The sequence below is a fragment of the Equus przewalskii genome, chromosome 1 (genome assembly GCF_037783145.1).
Source record: "Equus przewalskii isolate Varuska chromosome 1, EquPr2, whole genome shotgun sequence".
Lineage (NCBI taxonomy): Eukaryota > Metazoa > Chordata > Mammalia > Perissodactyla > Equidae > Equus > Equus przewalskii.
Genome location: NC_091831.1, coordinates 147,098,025 through 147,111,347, shown reverse-complemented (window position 1 = coordinate 147,111,347; position 13,323 = coordinate 147,098,025). Strand labels below are relative to the sequence as shown.

Here is a 13,323-nt window from a genome sequence, read left to right as displayed (position 1 = left end):
CTGAGGTTGCATTGACCCATTCCCTGGATGAGGGGCCTGACCTCAGTCCTAGCAAGGAGGTAGGTCTGAGAGATGGGGACCAGCACAGAGGTGCCTGCTCATGTGTGAGTGACATTTGTAGGGAAACAAATTAAGGGAGGAAAATATCTATTCCCTCCTCTCCAACTCTCTGAATCCTTCCTTCCTTCCTGCTCTGAATCTCCTACTGGAGAATTTTGCAAGCTTGGCAGAGGTCTGTGAAGTGTGAGGGATTTCATTTCACCCGGGGGAATGATGGAAGGGCAGAGCAAGCAAGACCCTTGCCAAGACATAGAATGTGTCCAGCCTTGGGACCCCAGGAGCTGAAGACAGCCCATTTGGTGCTAGAAAATCAAGTTCAGGGAAGCTAACATCTTAACACTCCAGGGGAGTGATGTGGCAAAGATTATAAGGGGTCTGATACTTGAAGGGGTTGGGGTGAGCTGTTTGAAGTCCATCCTTTGGCTCATCAGCTCCTAATGAGGTCTCATGGATGGTTCCAAAGCAGCATGTCAAGAGTTAAGCAGCTACCTTGTCATCTGGCTGAACTCTGAGGTCAGGGGTCTCAGGTGACATGGGTTAGCCTTTGAGGCCTCTTGTTCCAAGGAACCTGAGAGATGTGGGTTGAGGCTGGGTTTGCCTCTTTGGTCCCTATCTAGTGGACATAAGGTGGTTCTGAGGGTTCCCTACTGAATGTGTCCCAGAACTAACCCCATAGATCCATATGAGTAACCCCATAGATCTTTAGACAAAGGAAGCCCAAATTCTAATTTCAAGATGGCACATTGAGCCCACATCAAAATCTCTCTCCTTCACCAAAACCATAAATATGATAGAAGAGATATTTTACAAATAATAAATATAAAGCCCTTCTTGAAAACAAAAAGGATTCATCATGAACCAGAAATGAAGACTCCTCCCTAAAATATGGAAGCAATAAGCCGAAGTGTCAAGCCTCAAGTGCCCCAAGACTGGGACTGAGGCCTCCATGATGAGGCCAAGTTTGTCTTAAGGATGCTCTGCTGGGGATGCTTAAGGGAGAATCTTCCCACAGGAGTTGTGAACTCAACTTAGAATTGCCATATCTAAAGAAGACCAACACCATGAAACAACTCAGCAAATGAAAGAACACACACCCAAGGAAATAGAAATAATAAAGCCGGTCTAAAAAGGAGTTAAGATAGAGAAAACCCTCTGGCTGGAATTGGACTCAGTGAATAGAAAGGCTCTTCTCCTCTGTATATTCTCTTACTTGGAGCATGTTCTAGAAGCACACTCTGTTTTGGAGCAGGAGACACTCAGTTCCAGCAACAATTAGGTAGAAGGACAAGAAGTAGGAGGATGAGTAGACCTAGAGGGACGAACATGAGATAGGCTGAGGGAAGATGTGGGTGAGTGGGAAGACAGGTCGAGAGGAGGATAAGAAGCAGGTAGAAAGAAAAACAAACAGGCATAAGGAGGACACACAAACAAAGAGAAGGACCAGCAGGCAAAGAGGGGAGAGAAGGGCAGGCAGGGCAGACGGGCGCAGTCCTCCACCTCTCACCTTCACTTGGCTCTGGATCTGGAAGGTGAAGGTTTCATTCCACTCTGGGTTGGGGCAGTTGGAGATGGTCCTAGTCCTCAGCCTGTCATGAGAGGCGGTGGGCAGCCAGAGGCTCACAAAGCAGTCTGTCTGGCTCACTGTTCAAAGAAGACATGGGTGGGAGGGAAGGTGAAGAGCCAACTCGGGTCCAGAGAGGAGAGTGTGGCTTCAGAAGGGAACTTCAGACAAGTCACTTCCAGAGCAAGGCGTTGTCTCAGCTTCAGGTCCCTTCCTGACTCATGGGTCTGACTCTGCAGAGACCGTTGTCCCAGAACCCTGAGAAAGCCATAGCCTGTAGGCTAGAGGTTTCACAGAGGGGGACCCAGGTCCCACTGACCATTCTCATGCACACAGATGGCCTCTGTCTCTTATCAGAAGCACCCTAGCTCTCCCAGTAACTACCTGATGGTTTGGGACAAGGTATGACCACGTTGTTTTCCCTCTGCCAGGAGAAGATCTGGAGGATCAACCCACAGGGTCCAGTTTACCCCTTGCCTTAGCCCAAGGCACAAGGGAAACTAAAGTAGAGCCCAGCTCTTCCTCTGGGCTGAGGAGAAGCAGGGATTAGAAGGGACATAGTCTGCTGTCAGTCAGCCCACAAGGCCCTGATGGGAAAAGGCTTGGGGGAACAAGCTATTCAGCAGGATCTAGGAGTAGTGAGCACCATCTACACATGACTTAATGTCTCAGCTGCACCTGGCTGGGGTTCTGCATACCTACACTGGTCTCCCAGCGTGAAGCGTGTGACTCAAGAAACCCTCACATCTGAGAGCACGTACTTTTTTCTCATTCAAAATGAAAAACTGAAGGGTGATGATGCTGAATGTGTTCTGGAGAAGAGACAAAGTCTCTGATCCCAACAGGCCCTCCCAAGGGGGAGGAGGCCCCGAAGTCTTCCGGTTGGAGAAGCAGAAGGCGTAGGGTGAAAAATAGAAGCCTAGCCCAGTTCCTTGCCTCCATTCTACCTGGGGGAGGGAGGAAGAGGTGCATGACTGCCCTTGTCACTCTCCTGGCAATCTGCTGGGGTAATTCCCAGGGTACATATCAGATATGTAGAAAATGGTAAAAGTCAAAACAGTTTCCAGGGTCAGAAAGTCCTCCAGACGGTAATGTTGGTGTGGGGATGGGAGTTCTGTACTGGTAGGACTGATCCAAACTGATGGTAATTGTTATTAATAATGTCCCATGAGGGTGGAACTAGATGTGTCCCCCTGGACTGACTTATTCCTACACGGTCACCACACTGAGAATTTTATCGGAGTTAATAACCATGGTTTGTATCACAAGAGAACCTAGCTTCTGATTTCATCCCTGACGTCTGGTTAATCTCTGAGGGCTCACCATTCAGTGAATTGGAATTCACGGCCCTCCTTCCTTTGAAGAAAGTGAGATGACACTGTCCTTTAGATGTCATAATCATCATTTAATCCAGACACAGAGAATGTCCAAAACCCAACAGAATCAAAAGAAAATAATGACCTCTTCATCCCCACCCATCCCCTCCATGCCCAACCTGTTCCTCCTCACTGTCAACTCAGCCATCCAGGCCAGACACCAAGTATTGGCCCTGACTCTCACATGGAATCGATGTAACTCCTTAGACTTCTCGAGCCCATCCACTTCTTACTTGCACTGCCACTGCCTTGGTGCAGGCCACCATCATCTCTGCTGCCACTTTCCGACGGGGCATCCTGTCTCCTGTCTTGCCCTCCTCCAATCATTTCTCTCAAGAGAAACCAGAGGTCTCTAGAGCTGACCATATCACTCACCAGTTTAACATCCCTCATTGGCTCCCATCTGTCCTCAGGAAGGTGTCCAAAACACTCAACATGGCTGCCCCTCCTGCTATCCCAGCCTCTGTCTCATCTTCCCACCCTCCCTATCACCCTGGCCTCTGCCCCGACACTTTGCACTCCAGCCAAACCCAAACACTTGTGGGTCCTCAGAAGTTGCCATGCTGTGTTGCCGTTCTTTCTGCCTAGAGCTTTCTTCCACTTTCACCCCACCCTTTCCCTGTAGCTTCCAAGTTTCAGAGGGCACCTCCTCTGGAAGCCTTCCCTGAGCTCCCAAGTCTGAGCCAGATGCCCTCCTAGCCCAGAGCCCTCCGCTCTTCTCCTGGCAGACCGCAGGCGACAGAGTGTGTAATGGCAGGTGGGCGTGTCTGCCTCCACCTCGGCCTGAACGCTGGAGAGCCTGGGAGACCGGTGTTTCTAGCCCTGCGAACATAGTCAGCACTCATTAGATATTTGATGAATAAAGAATGAATGGAAAAATCCAACTTCCTGCTACAGGGCTGTATCAGTACCCCAGAAATTCTCAGCTGAGTCACCACAGAGACAGGTAAGCAAGTCGGCATGTCTAATCGCTCTGCCCTTAGGGAGACTCACGGGGGACCTGCTCAGTCCTCCTGGACCCTTCCCTTGCCTTTGCTTGGACACCAGCCACTCCTACTGGGCCTGGAACATTCTCCTTAGGTCTGCCTCCTGTATGTGAGGAATGTGCAGACAGGGAACCCCACCCATTCTACACTCATTTTCTTAGCATGATTTGATGGACCCTGGAAAGGCCCTTTTCCCTCTAAAATCTCTTTCTTATCATCAGTCCATGCCTAAAATTCTCCCGTTAAACCCATTAAATAAAATCTCAGTGTTTTCAGCCTAAGGCTTAAATCTCTAGTTAAGATGAAAATACTCCTGGAAGAGACAGAATTGATCAGAGACGACACTTTAAGCATGAATTTGTTTTGCAGTTCTTTCTTGGAGAGCCGTTCCCGCCTTCTCCCTCACACTGTTGGGAAAAAGGAGAGTGTAGCCCAAGGAGAGGGTAATCTTGGCGAGGGAGGGATGACGGAGGAAGGGTGCCTGGCCCAGATGATGATCTGGGCAGGCTTCATGAGCTGACTGTAAGGATGCTGACTGTCGTGTTGGCGATGAAGAATGGTTAAGCAACAATGGCCCAATTCTGAGAATTTCAGGGACTGCAGGGGATTTCCTAGGCATAGATAGGTCCCAAGCCTTGTTCCTCATAGAGTGACAGAGGGCTGGGTCATTTGAACGACATGTCTCCTTTCCTTGAGTGTGGGTGGCAAAGATGACTCAATGTTCTCTCTAGAGGATGAGGACATCGTCTCCCTGATACCTCTGGAGACACCTGTCTCACACTCCTTGGGGTGCTGGTTTGAGTTTTAATGAATTTTCCTAAGCTGGGAGGTTTCTGGACTGACTCTCTCTGAGTCCTGGCCCAGGGCTGGGTGGCACACTCCTTGATGAGGGAGTCATTCCTGGATCTCATCCCTTTCAGTCCCTTTGAAATCTTGGGAAACTCAGGCTCACATTAGAGGACTAAACCAGAGAGAAGCTTGTTTTCTCTTGATGCTAGAAGGGACTCATTTCAGGTAAGAGTAAGCCAGGGTCTCAAACCCAACCCAGGTGAGGCAGCAACAGAGCCCAGCCCGTAACCACTGTGGGCCCCAGACGCAGCGTGACCTGAGATGGCATCCCCAGACACCATGTATGCCCCCTACTCTGTTCCTCAGGGGAAATGAGGAAAATACAAAACAACAAGGGGCTTCCCAAAGGGGACCGGGTACCCCCCAGAGGCAGCCTGTGTGCCAGAGGGGCATGTGGGGAAGGGGGAGAGGGAGATGATGGAGCCAGACATTAGCCCGTTTCTCAGGCTGCCTGCTCCCCGAGCCTCATCCCCACCTCTGGGATCAGGTGGTGATGGGTGTGGCAGGGAGAAGACAAGAAATGGGAAGGTCTGAGCACGCAGGTGCGAGCATGTCGCGAGAGCGTGCAGCCAGGGTGACCCACAGGGCTGGGACAGACACACCTCCAGAGGAGGGGAGGCAGGCAAGTGCAGCTGTGGCACTGGGAGCTGCGGAAGTCCCCGAACGGAGTGGGGTGAACTCTGCCTGAGAGAGGCGAAGTGTCTTAGTGAGCCACCATGGCATGGCAAGAAAAGCAGCCAGGCCCAGGGTCCAGAGGACTCTTCCAGTCTCCTCAGCTCACTCACTGGTAGCTAGAAGGCCCTGAGGAGCCTGAGAAGTCCCTGGCCCTCTGTTTGGCCTCTTGGCAGACTCAGGCCCAAACTGGACTTTTGCTGGAACTGCTTCCCCGAACCTGGGCTCTGGACACCCCCTCCTCCACGTACCCAGTCTGAATCCTGCCCCATCACTTTGCTTTCTCTGGGGCTCCAGGGCCCTGCCTCCTCCTCCCTCCACACTCCTCCCTGCATTGCAACAACTGCTTCCTAGCAAGTTTCTCAGCCTCTCCCTGACCCTGCACAGCACAGTCTGCATAAGACCCCTCAGGAAGTCATGTGATCCCTTCCTTAAGAACTTGGGTGCCCCATCCCTTAGATCGGGACCCCTCCTCTGCCTGGCTTCCTGGCTCTCCACTGACTGGCCCCAGCCTCCCTCTTAGGGCTTTTCCACTCTACTCCCCAGCTCTCCAGACCTGGGACCAAACACTGCTTCCACTTTAGGCAATTGTTAACCTTCATGTGCAAAATGGGCCTCACAACGCTGCCCTCAGGTGGGTGGGAGGATCAAATGGTGTTTGGACGGCTGGCCCCAGGCCGGCCCCCAGCAGGTGCTTAGGGGATGTGGCTCCGCTCCCCCCATCGGGACGGGCACTCCAGCAGATTGGGATCCTGACCTCTGGATGCTCACACTCTGAGCCTCTCAGACCGCAGCCTTCCTTAGCTTCTTCCAGCTTCAGCGTCCTCCAGTTCTAAATTCTCTAGTGACAAGATTGGAATGCCATCTTCTATTTTGTAGATAAGTGCATTCCCTGTTAACACGTTCTGTCGAGATGGCGGGTCTGTGAGCTCTCAGCCCCTCTGAGGCCCTCCCCGGCCTAGTTGAATCCTGGGGTGAGGACAGTGGGAGTATAACAGAGCTTTAGGGAAACCTAGTGGCCCTTGGGCCAATGCTGTGTGGTCACCCCCTAGCTGTGGGGCCTTGACACAGAGCTGTGTCCTCCTTGAGGGCCAAGCTTCCCTTCTGGATGGAGGGAAGATGCGGGCAGCATAGAGAGGGGCTTTTGATTCTCCTGACCTCTTGAAAGGCCACCCCCAAAGACAGGTGTCAGGGGAGCCTCCTGCCCACCCAGATGCCTTCCTTTCTTCCTGAAGCCGGACACTTCTCTGGGCCCCCGTGGCCCGGGAATGCAGCAGGGGCTGGGATGAAGGTGAAGTTAAGGCTGCCAGAAAATGGCAGGAACAGCCCTGGGGAGTCAAATCACATCCATGAGGCAGAACTGCAGAACTGTGTGCTAGGGGGCTTCTACCATGGACCCCAGAACCCAGTTGGGGATCTATGTCCTGAGAAGGGGCACTGGGACCAGGCTGGCCGTTGGCTCCATGATGCCTAAGGGCCTCTCCTTCTGCTTCACCCCTAACAGCCCCCAAACTCATGCAGAAGCAAGGATTGGCCAGTGTGGAAGGGGTTGGTGCTCCTAGAAATGTATATTAGGGAGGGAAGAGTGGCGAGCGGAGAATGAGGGGAATAGTGCTCTGGAATGCAGGCAGACTGCAGGGCTGGCAGTGCCAAGGCAGTAGCTAGAGGGAGGGGCCTGGGAAAATGATATAAACCCCAAAGTCTGAAATACAACCTGAGTATAGAACACACACACACACATGCATGCATGCAAACACACATACCCCCCCACACACACACATACAGACACCCCTGACCATTTCTCAGCCAGGGTCTCTCTCCACCCAGGCCCCATAAGCAGAGAAAAATGAGGAGGTTACTCACCCACATCAGCCTGTCGCACATTTTTCATCCGGATGACCCTCACTGTCAGCAGGTGGCATGGAAACAGCCCCCTCTGTGGATTGAGAGGACAGTGGACTCACTCTTCAGGCCATGATGGCAGATGACCGTGACGGAGAGAGCAGCTCAGGCTGGCCACGGGCTCCCACCACTCGGACTCAAGAAGCTTCCTCGAGTTAGTCTGCATTCCTGGGCTCTGGAGGACGCCTCTGGTCCCCAGGGAACCCAAGGCTGCGAGGTGAGGGGCTTTCTCCTCGCCCCACTCTGAGCCTAGAGGAGGGGCAGCTTCAAGCATGTTCTGTTCATGTCTTTCCTGAACCTTTCCTGGTTTTGTTCTGCTTGGTTCGTGCCTTTCCTGTTTGAAACTTGGGATTGGATTCCCTTTCCCTGAAAGTTTACCTGGGCTTAGACGGGTCTTTTTACCATCTTCTCCTGGCCTGTGCCCTTGGCAGACACCACTGGACTTCTCCAACTGACCAATGACTGTATCTATAGGCCTCTGAGCTAGAACCCTTTCCACTCCACACAGTCCACTCTGTGTTGCTAGAATCACTTTGTACCTTTTTTTAAGAGGTTGCAATTCTTCTTTATTTAAAATAAAATTGGGGTTTGGAGAAAAACATAAAAGTATGAAGAAAAAGAATGAGTTCACATAATCTCACCACGCAGAGACAATCACTGTTACCATTTTGATGTCCGTCCTTCTAGCCTCTCCTGGGGCTTAATTCTAACCAGCAACAATAGCACAAGGACTCTGGGAAGGCTGTTACTCGGTCCCTCAGGTAGATATGTAAGTCAATTTTAGGCGCTTTTTCTCCTCTCTCCCCAACGGCTGCCTCAAAAGCCAAACGGACAGTCACACATGGGTCTGAGGATTCCTTCTGTGAGATTAACTCGGAAATAGTGAATATCTTCAAGGTCAATAACTTGCTCTAACAGCATTCTGTTTTGAGATTTGTAACTTGGGCCAAAGGCCACACACACCGCTTCTCTTCTAGTTCTGGAAATATGGCTGTGGCCTTGGGCTAGAACCCCTCTGGGCACAGCGGGCTCCTCAGTTCTCACTCCCCACCAGAGCAGAGAGGGCACCCTGGTCTGATCTGGTGAGGAGGCAGGAGTCAACTTTCATCAGGAGAGCAGTTCTGGCAAGGTCTGCTCCCACTGGCCCACTTTCTCAGAGGACAGCTACGGTTCAAGCAGGGAGCCATTGGAAGCCTCAGTCCAGGCAGGGGTCAGTCCTCATGGTGTTGAAGGTCTCTGAACCTGGGACCATGGGCTTCTTGGCCATCACAGTCCTTCTCCTGCCTCCAGGAGGGGTTGTCCTGCCCAGCTCCCTCGTGTCTTGTCTGGAAGGATGTGAGCTGCCACAGCTTCCCGCAGGACCTCACCAGGGGCCTCCCTGCCTTCCAGGAAATGCTCTCTGCTGTCACCTGACCCTGATACCTCCCAAAGAGGTTGACCCTTTCTTCCTACCCTAACTCAGCAACACTTAGAACATCAGCTACAGTCTGTTGAGTGTCTGCCATATGCTAAGGCTTGTATATAACCTCTACATTTTATCTGCTCGATCCTCACAACACCCCCATGAAGCAGTTATTATTAGCCTCACTTTACAGATAGAGAATCTGAGCCTAGGTCCGGGGACATCAGGCATTCAGCTAGAATGAGAGGAACCCAAGTTCAAACCCAGTTCTAATTCTCTGACCTGTGCTCATACCACCACAGTCCTGTCACCTTACTTGATTTTTTTTTTTTGAGGAAGATTAGCCCTGAGCTAACATCTGCTGCCAATCCTCCTCTTTTTACTGAGGAAGACTGGCCCTGAGCTAACATCTGTGCCCATCTTCCTCTTCTTTATATGTGGGACGCCTGCCACAGCATGGCTTGACAAACAGTGCGTAGGTCCACACCCGGGATCCGAACTGGCAAACCCCGGGCTGCTGAAGCGGAATGTGCGAACTTAACTGCTGCGCCACTGGGCCGGTCCCTGTCACCTTACTTGAAAGCAACCCTTGGCAAACGTGAAGACAGGTGTTGCTTGCCCTCATCTCCTCTTCCTTGGTCTTTCCCTCTTAGAATCTACTTTTCTGATAGATTCCTCTTCTTGCTCTGAGTCCCCCAACGCCCAAAAATGACCCGAAACTCTGGAGTCCTTTTACTTGCAGTCCTCTTACCAGCTGCATTTCTCTGACACATTCCACAATCTCTCTCTTTTTTAAACAGCCAGAGCACATCCGAGCCTAAGGGTTCTTAGAGACATTCCATTGTCCAGGAGCCACAGAGGGCTCCTTTGTGGTCTACCTTGAGTCTTAGCCCACATCTTCCAGCTCAGGAATTTGCAGGAGAGACCCAATTTCAAAGCACTCTACAAGATATGCTCACATCTTACCAGCAGGGAGACAGAATCTGGCAGGGGGGTTGAGAAGTAGCCTGGAGAGGCCACGCCAGGAGGAAGGCAGTGGGAACATGTGACTCAGGTCTTGGGCCCAGAGGATTCTGGGAACCAGATCTGTGAAAAATGACCTTCTTGGATTAAAATGAACATACATATTTTGCTCCTGGTATAATTGGCTCAGTTGGCATGGTGGTTGAGATAAACAAAACTTCATGGCCTTAGAGGTAATTGATACACAGTAGAAAGAGCCAATAGAACGAAGCACAGTGTCTGTGACTATGCAGATGGGAACCAGAAACCGGTGAGATTATGGAAGCCCAGTTTATGGGGTAGCTTATGATATGAAGAGGGAAAAACTTTAGGGACTTGGGCAAACCCATCCCTAGGACAGGATGCCTTGGCTGGGTATCAGGGTGCAAGTCAAAATATTTAACAACAGGCATAGCCAGGTGCTGAGCCAGCTGGGCTGCAGCCCTGGAGCAGGGATGGGCATTGATCTTTTGGTTGGTGGGGGCATAGGACCGTCCTGGGGTAAGGACCAGGGAGCACTTGGGGACTTGCAGCTCAAGGCAAGAACTGTTTAGCAAACAGTACAGAAGTGTATTTAGGCACTTTAATAACTAGTACAGCTGTTTGGGGAGGATGGGCTGGATAGCAGTTTTCTGGGAAGCCACACGGCAGAGAGGACCCCACTGCTCAAGCTGCAGACACACACGCTCCAGCCTCCTCCCTGACCTTGGTCCCTGGGGCTGGCCTTGCCAGGACTCCATTTCCCCTGGAGACCTACTCAGGGCCGGGGTATCTTGCCAGCTCATATGGAAAAGACGTAGCCCCTTGATTCTCAGGATCAGCTGTTATGCAATTCAATATTACCCCTCCCACCCCCTGACTCTACAGATAGGACCTTGGTGGGCAGGATGGGGAACACGATGCATCGCCCTTCTCTAATGTGCCTGGCCCCGACTCCGCATGGTGGGCATCGCATCTGTTCTTATCTCCCCCTCCAACCACGCTCTGAGGAAGGTCCCATTTTCCCTGCTTTGCAGAGGAAAAGACTGGGTTTACAGAGATTGCATCTCACACAGGGTCACACGGCCTGGAAATGGCAGGGCTGGGACTCAGGCACAGGTCTACCTGACTGCAGGGCAGCAAACTTCCCATCTACCTGGAGGCTGGCTCTCACTGTGAATTAACCAAACCAGCTAAAAGCTTGCTCCAGGTCATGCATTAGGCTAGTTAATAGCGGAGGCAGAAGGGAAACTCTCAGCTCCCAGTTCGGGGCTCTCCCTACACCCCAAGAGTCTAGCTGTCACCACAGATCAGTCAGAAGAATATTTATTTACAGATGGGCTCCAAGGGTCAGCCTCCCATTGGGGGTGGGAGTGGAGGGGAGGGTCTGACAACTATGTTTCAGAAGTGGTGGGTCCGATGCCCATCCCTGCACCAGGCATACCCTAACCAGACTATCCCATGCGGTCTGGGGTGCTGGAGAAGGGAAGACAGCTTCCAGGGAGCCTGTGGGAACTCCCCTCCCCAGGGCTGCTCAGGGTAGGCCCGGCTGGTGAGGCCACCTCTTCCTCCCCGGAGAGCTGGGTGTATCCATCAGTTCTTTGCAACATGTGTGTCAGAGTGCAGACCAGCCTGGTGATAGCTTCCAGGATGTGTTGGCCCTCCCTGAAAAGGAGACCATTGGGATGGGGACTTTTTGGGATCCCAGAACATTTCCCAGCTAGTCTGAGTAAGGTGCCAGACCAGGGGTCTCCTAGGAGGAGCTACCATGGCGGTTTTCCTTTTTATCACTCAAGTCTAGACGAAGTCCAAGTTCTCAGTCATGTGGACCCTCCAGGACCTGAGAGGGACAGGCACATTTCTCAGTTGCTTCACTCTCCCCTTCAAGGTCAGCTCTGTCCCTTCTCTGGAAGGTCTGTCCCTCCCCAGGTTCCGGGAGGCTCAACGAGACCGGAGAGGCAGGAGCAAGAGCTGACTGGAGGCCCTTCCTGCCCCCCGAGGGCTGTGGGGAAATGTGGGCACACCCCAGAAGGTGATGTCTATCCTGGCCAGGGCAGCAGGGCACTGGGCACCACGCAGCACGAAGCTCCCCTCCTTGGGCTCCTTGGAGACTGAGCGGGGTCTCCATCTCCCACTCCAAAGGGACAAGACACGTTCAGGGCATCACTCATCTCATACAGACATTTAGGGCTGGGGGAGGGGGTCTCAGGTGGGGGATAAGGAAGGAGTGGCTGCTGACAGTCCACGCCGTGGTGTGCCTACCAGGGCAAATTGGGAGATTGCGGTGAATGAGGAAGCCTAGGCAGAGCTGGTCCAGAGCTCTGGCACCCTGACCCATGACCCCAGGGTCCCCATGAGAGGCTGTGAGAAGTTGGATGGACCCAGGAGTCTTGACCACACACCCAGGTGGCAGGCTTCTTGGCCAATGGTGACAGATTGGCAATGCCACCAATCCTCACCATATATGACACCACAACCTCACGTAGCATGGCAGCTTAGGATGTCCACAGGGTACCTGTCCACTCTTTTTGGATCCACTCCTGGCAGTGCTGAGGACTGTCTACCTGGGTGCTGGCCTGGCCCCAGGGTGGCCCTGAGCTGCTCCACGGCACCTCGTCAAGCCCGTGGGTACCCTCAGCTGGGCCATACACCCAGGAGCCTGGGCCCCAAGTGGGCCAGACTGTGTCCCCAGGTGCTAGGTAGGGGCTGCCTGAGCCAAGGTGTTCCGTGTCTCTGGAGTCCACAATGCCCCCTGCCCTCCCTGAGCCTGTCTCCTGCCCTCAGCTCCTGGCCCACCCACCCAGCACTGCTCCCTCACCTCCAAGGTGCAGGTGGCCGACGGCCTGCCATCTTCTGTTTGGCTTGGGTCTGGCAGGGAGTGGAAGACCCAGGCGGGCATCTGCCTCTGGAGCATCGCGGCAGCTCTCCAGCTGGGTGGCGAGATTGAGAATTTATACTCTGACTCAGAGCTCCGCCCTCTGGATGCCTCTTGGCAGTGGCTGGGATTTGCCAGGGGAGTGGTTAAGGTAGGTATATAGACATGAGGGCCTGGGCCAAGCCTCTTAGTAGCAAGAGACCCTCAGGTCTTCAGATTTTGGAAATGCAAGGACCAGCAGGGGCTCTGGCCCTTGGAGTCAGTGGTCTGCTGCCCCTAGAAACTCAGACCCGCCTTGCCAACCAAGGGATGGGTGGGTGGCAAGAAGAGAATGCTGGAGCATCACGACTTTAGGATTGGCCCAGGCATGATTTGGGAAAGCCCTCTCTCTTCAGCTTATAGAGATCGTGGCTCACAGATACCCTCTGGGGGATGGTGCCTTCCCTCCTAACTCCACTTAGTCCCATGGCTTGGTGCCCCAGGAGCTGTGGGCAGGGGCTTCACGGGAAGCAGCGACCACGGTCAGGGCTCCCAAAGTCAGTGGGGGAAGAAAGAAAATAATTGCCCGAATCTTTGCTGAGGAGAAGGTCAAGGGCACATGCCCCCTCCCCTGCCTCCGGGGAGGCCAGGTGGAGAGAGGGTGTGCCCAGCCCCTGCCT

General features: G+C 52.9%; 1 protein-coding gene across 1 annotated transcript in view; it reads right to left on the bottom strand.

Annotated features, from left to right (window-relative positions):
• Positions 1-12,711, bottom strand: part of PLA2G4E (phospholipase A2 group IVE) — a 34,766-nt gene extending 22,055 nt beyond the window's left edge. The window contains exons 1-3 of the mRNA XM_008518610.2: positions 12,608-12,711; positions 7,368-7,440; positions 1,565-1,701 (exon numbers count right to left, since the gene is read on the bottom strand). Coding sequence (XP_008516832.1) covers positions 1,565-1,701; positions 7,368-7,440; positions 12,608-12,703 — 306 coding nt within the window. The 5' untranslated portion in view covers positions 12,704-12,711. The remainder of the gene's footprint in view (positions 1-1,564; positions 1,702-7,367; positions 7,441-12,607) is intronic.
• Positions 12,712-13,323: the final 612 nt, after the last annotated feature.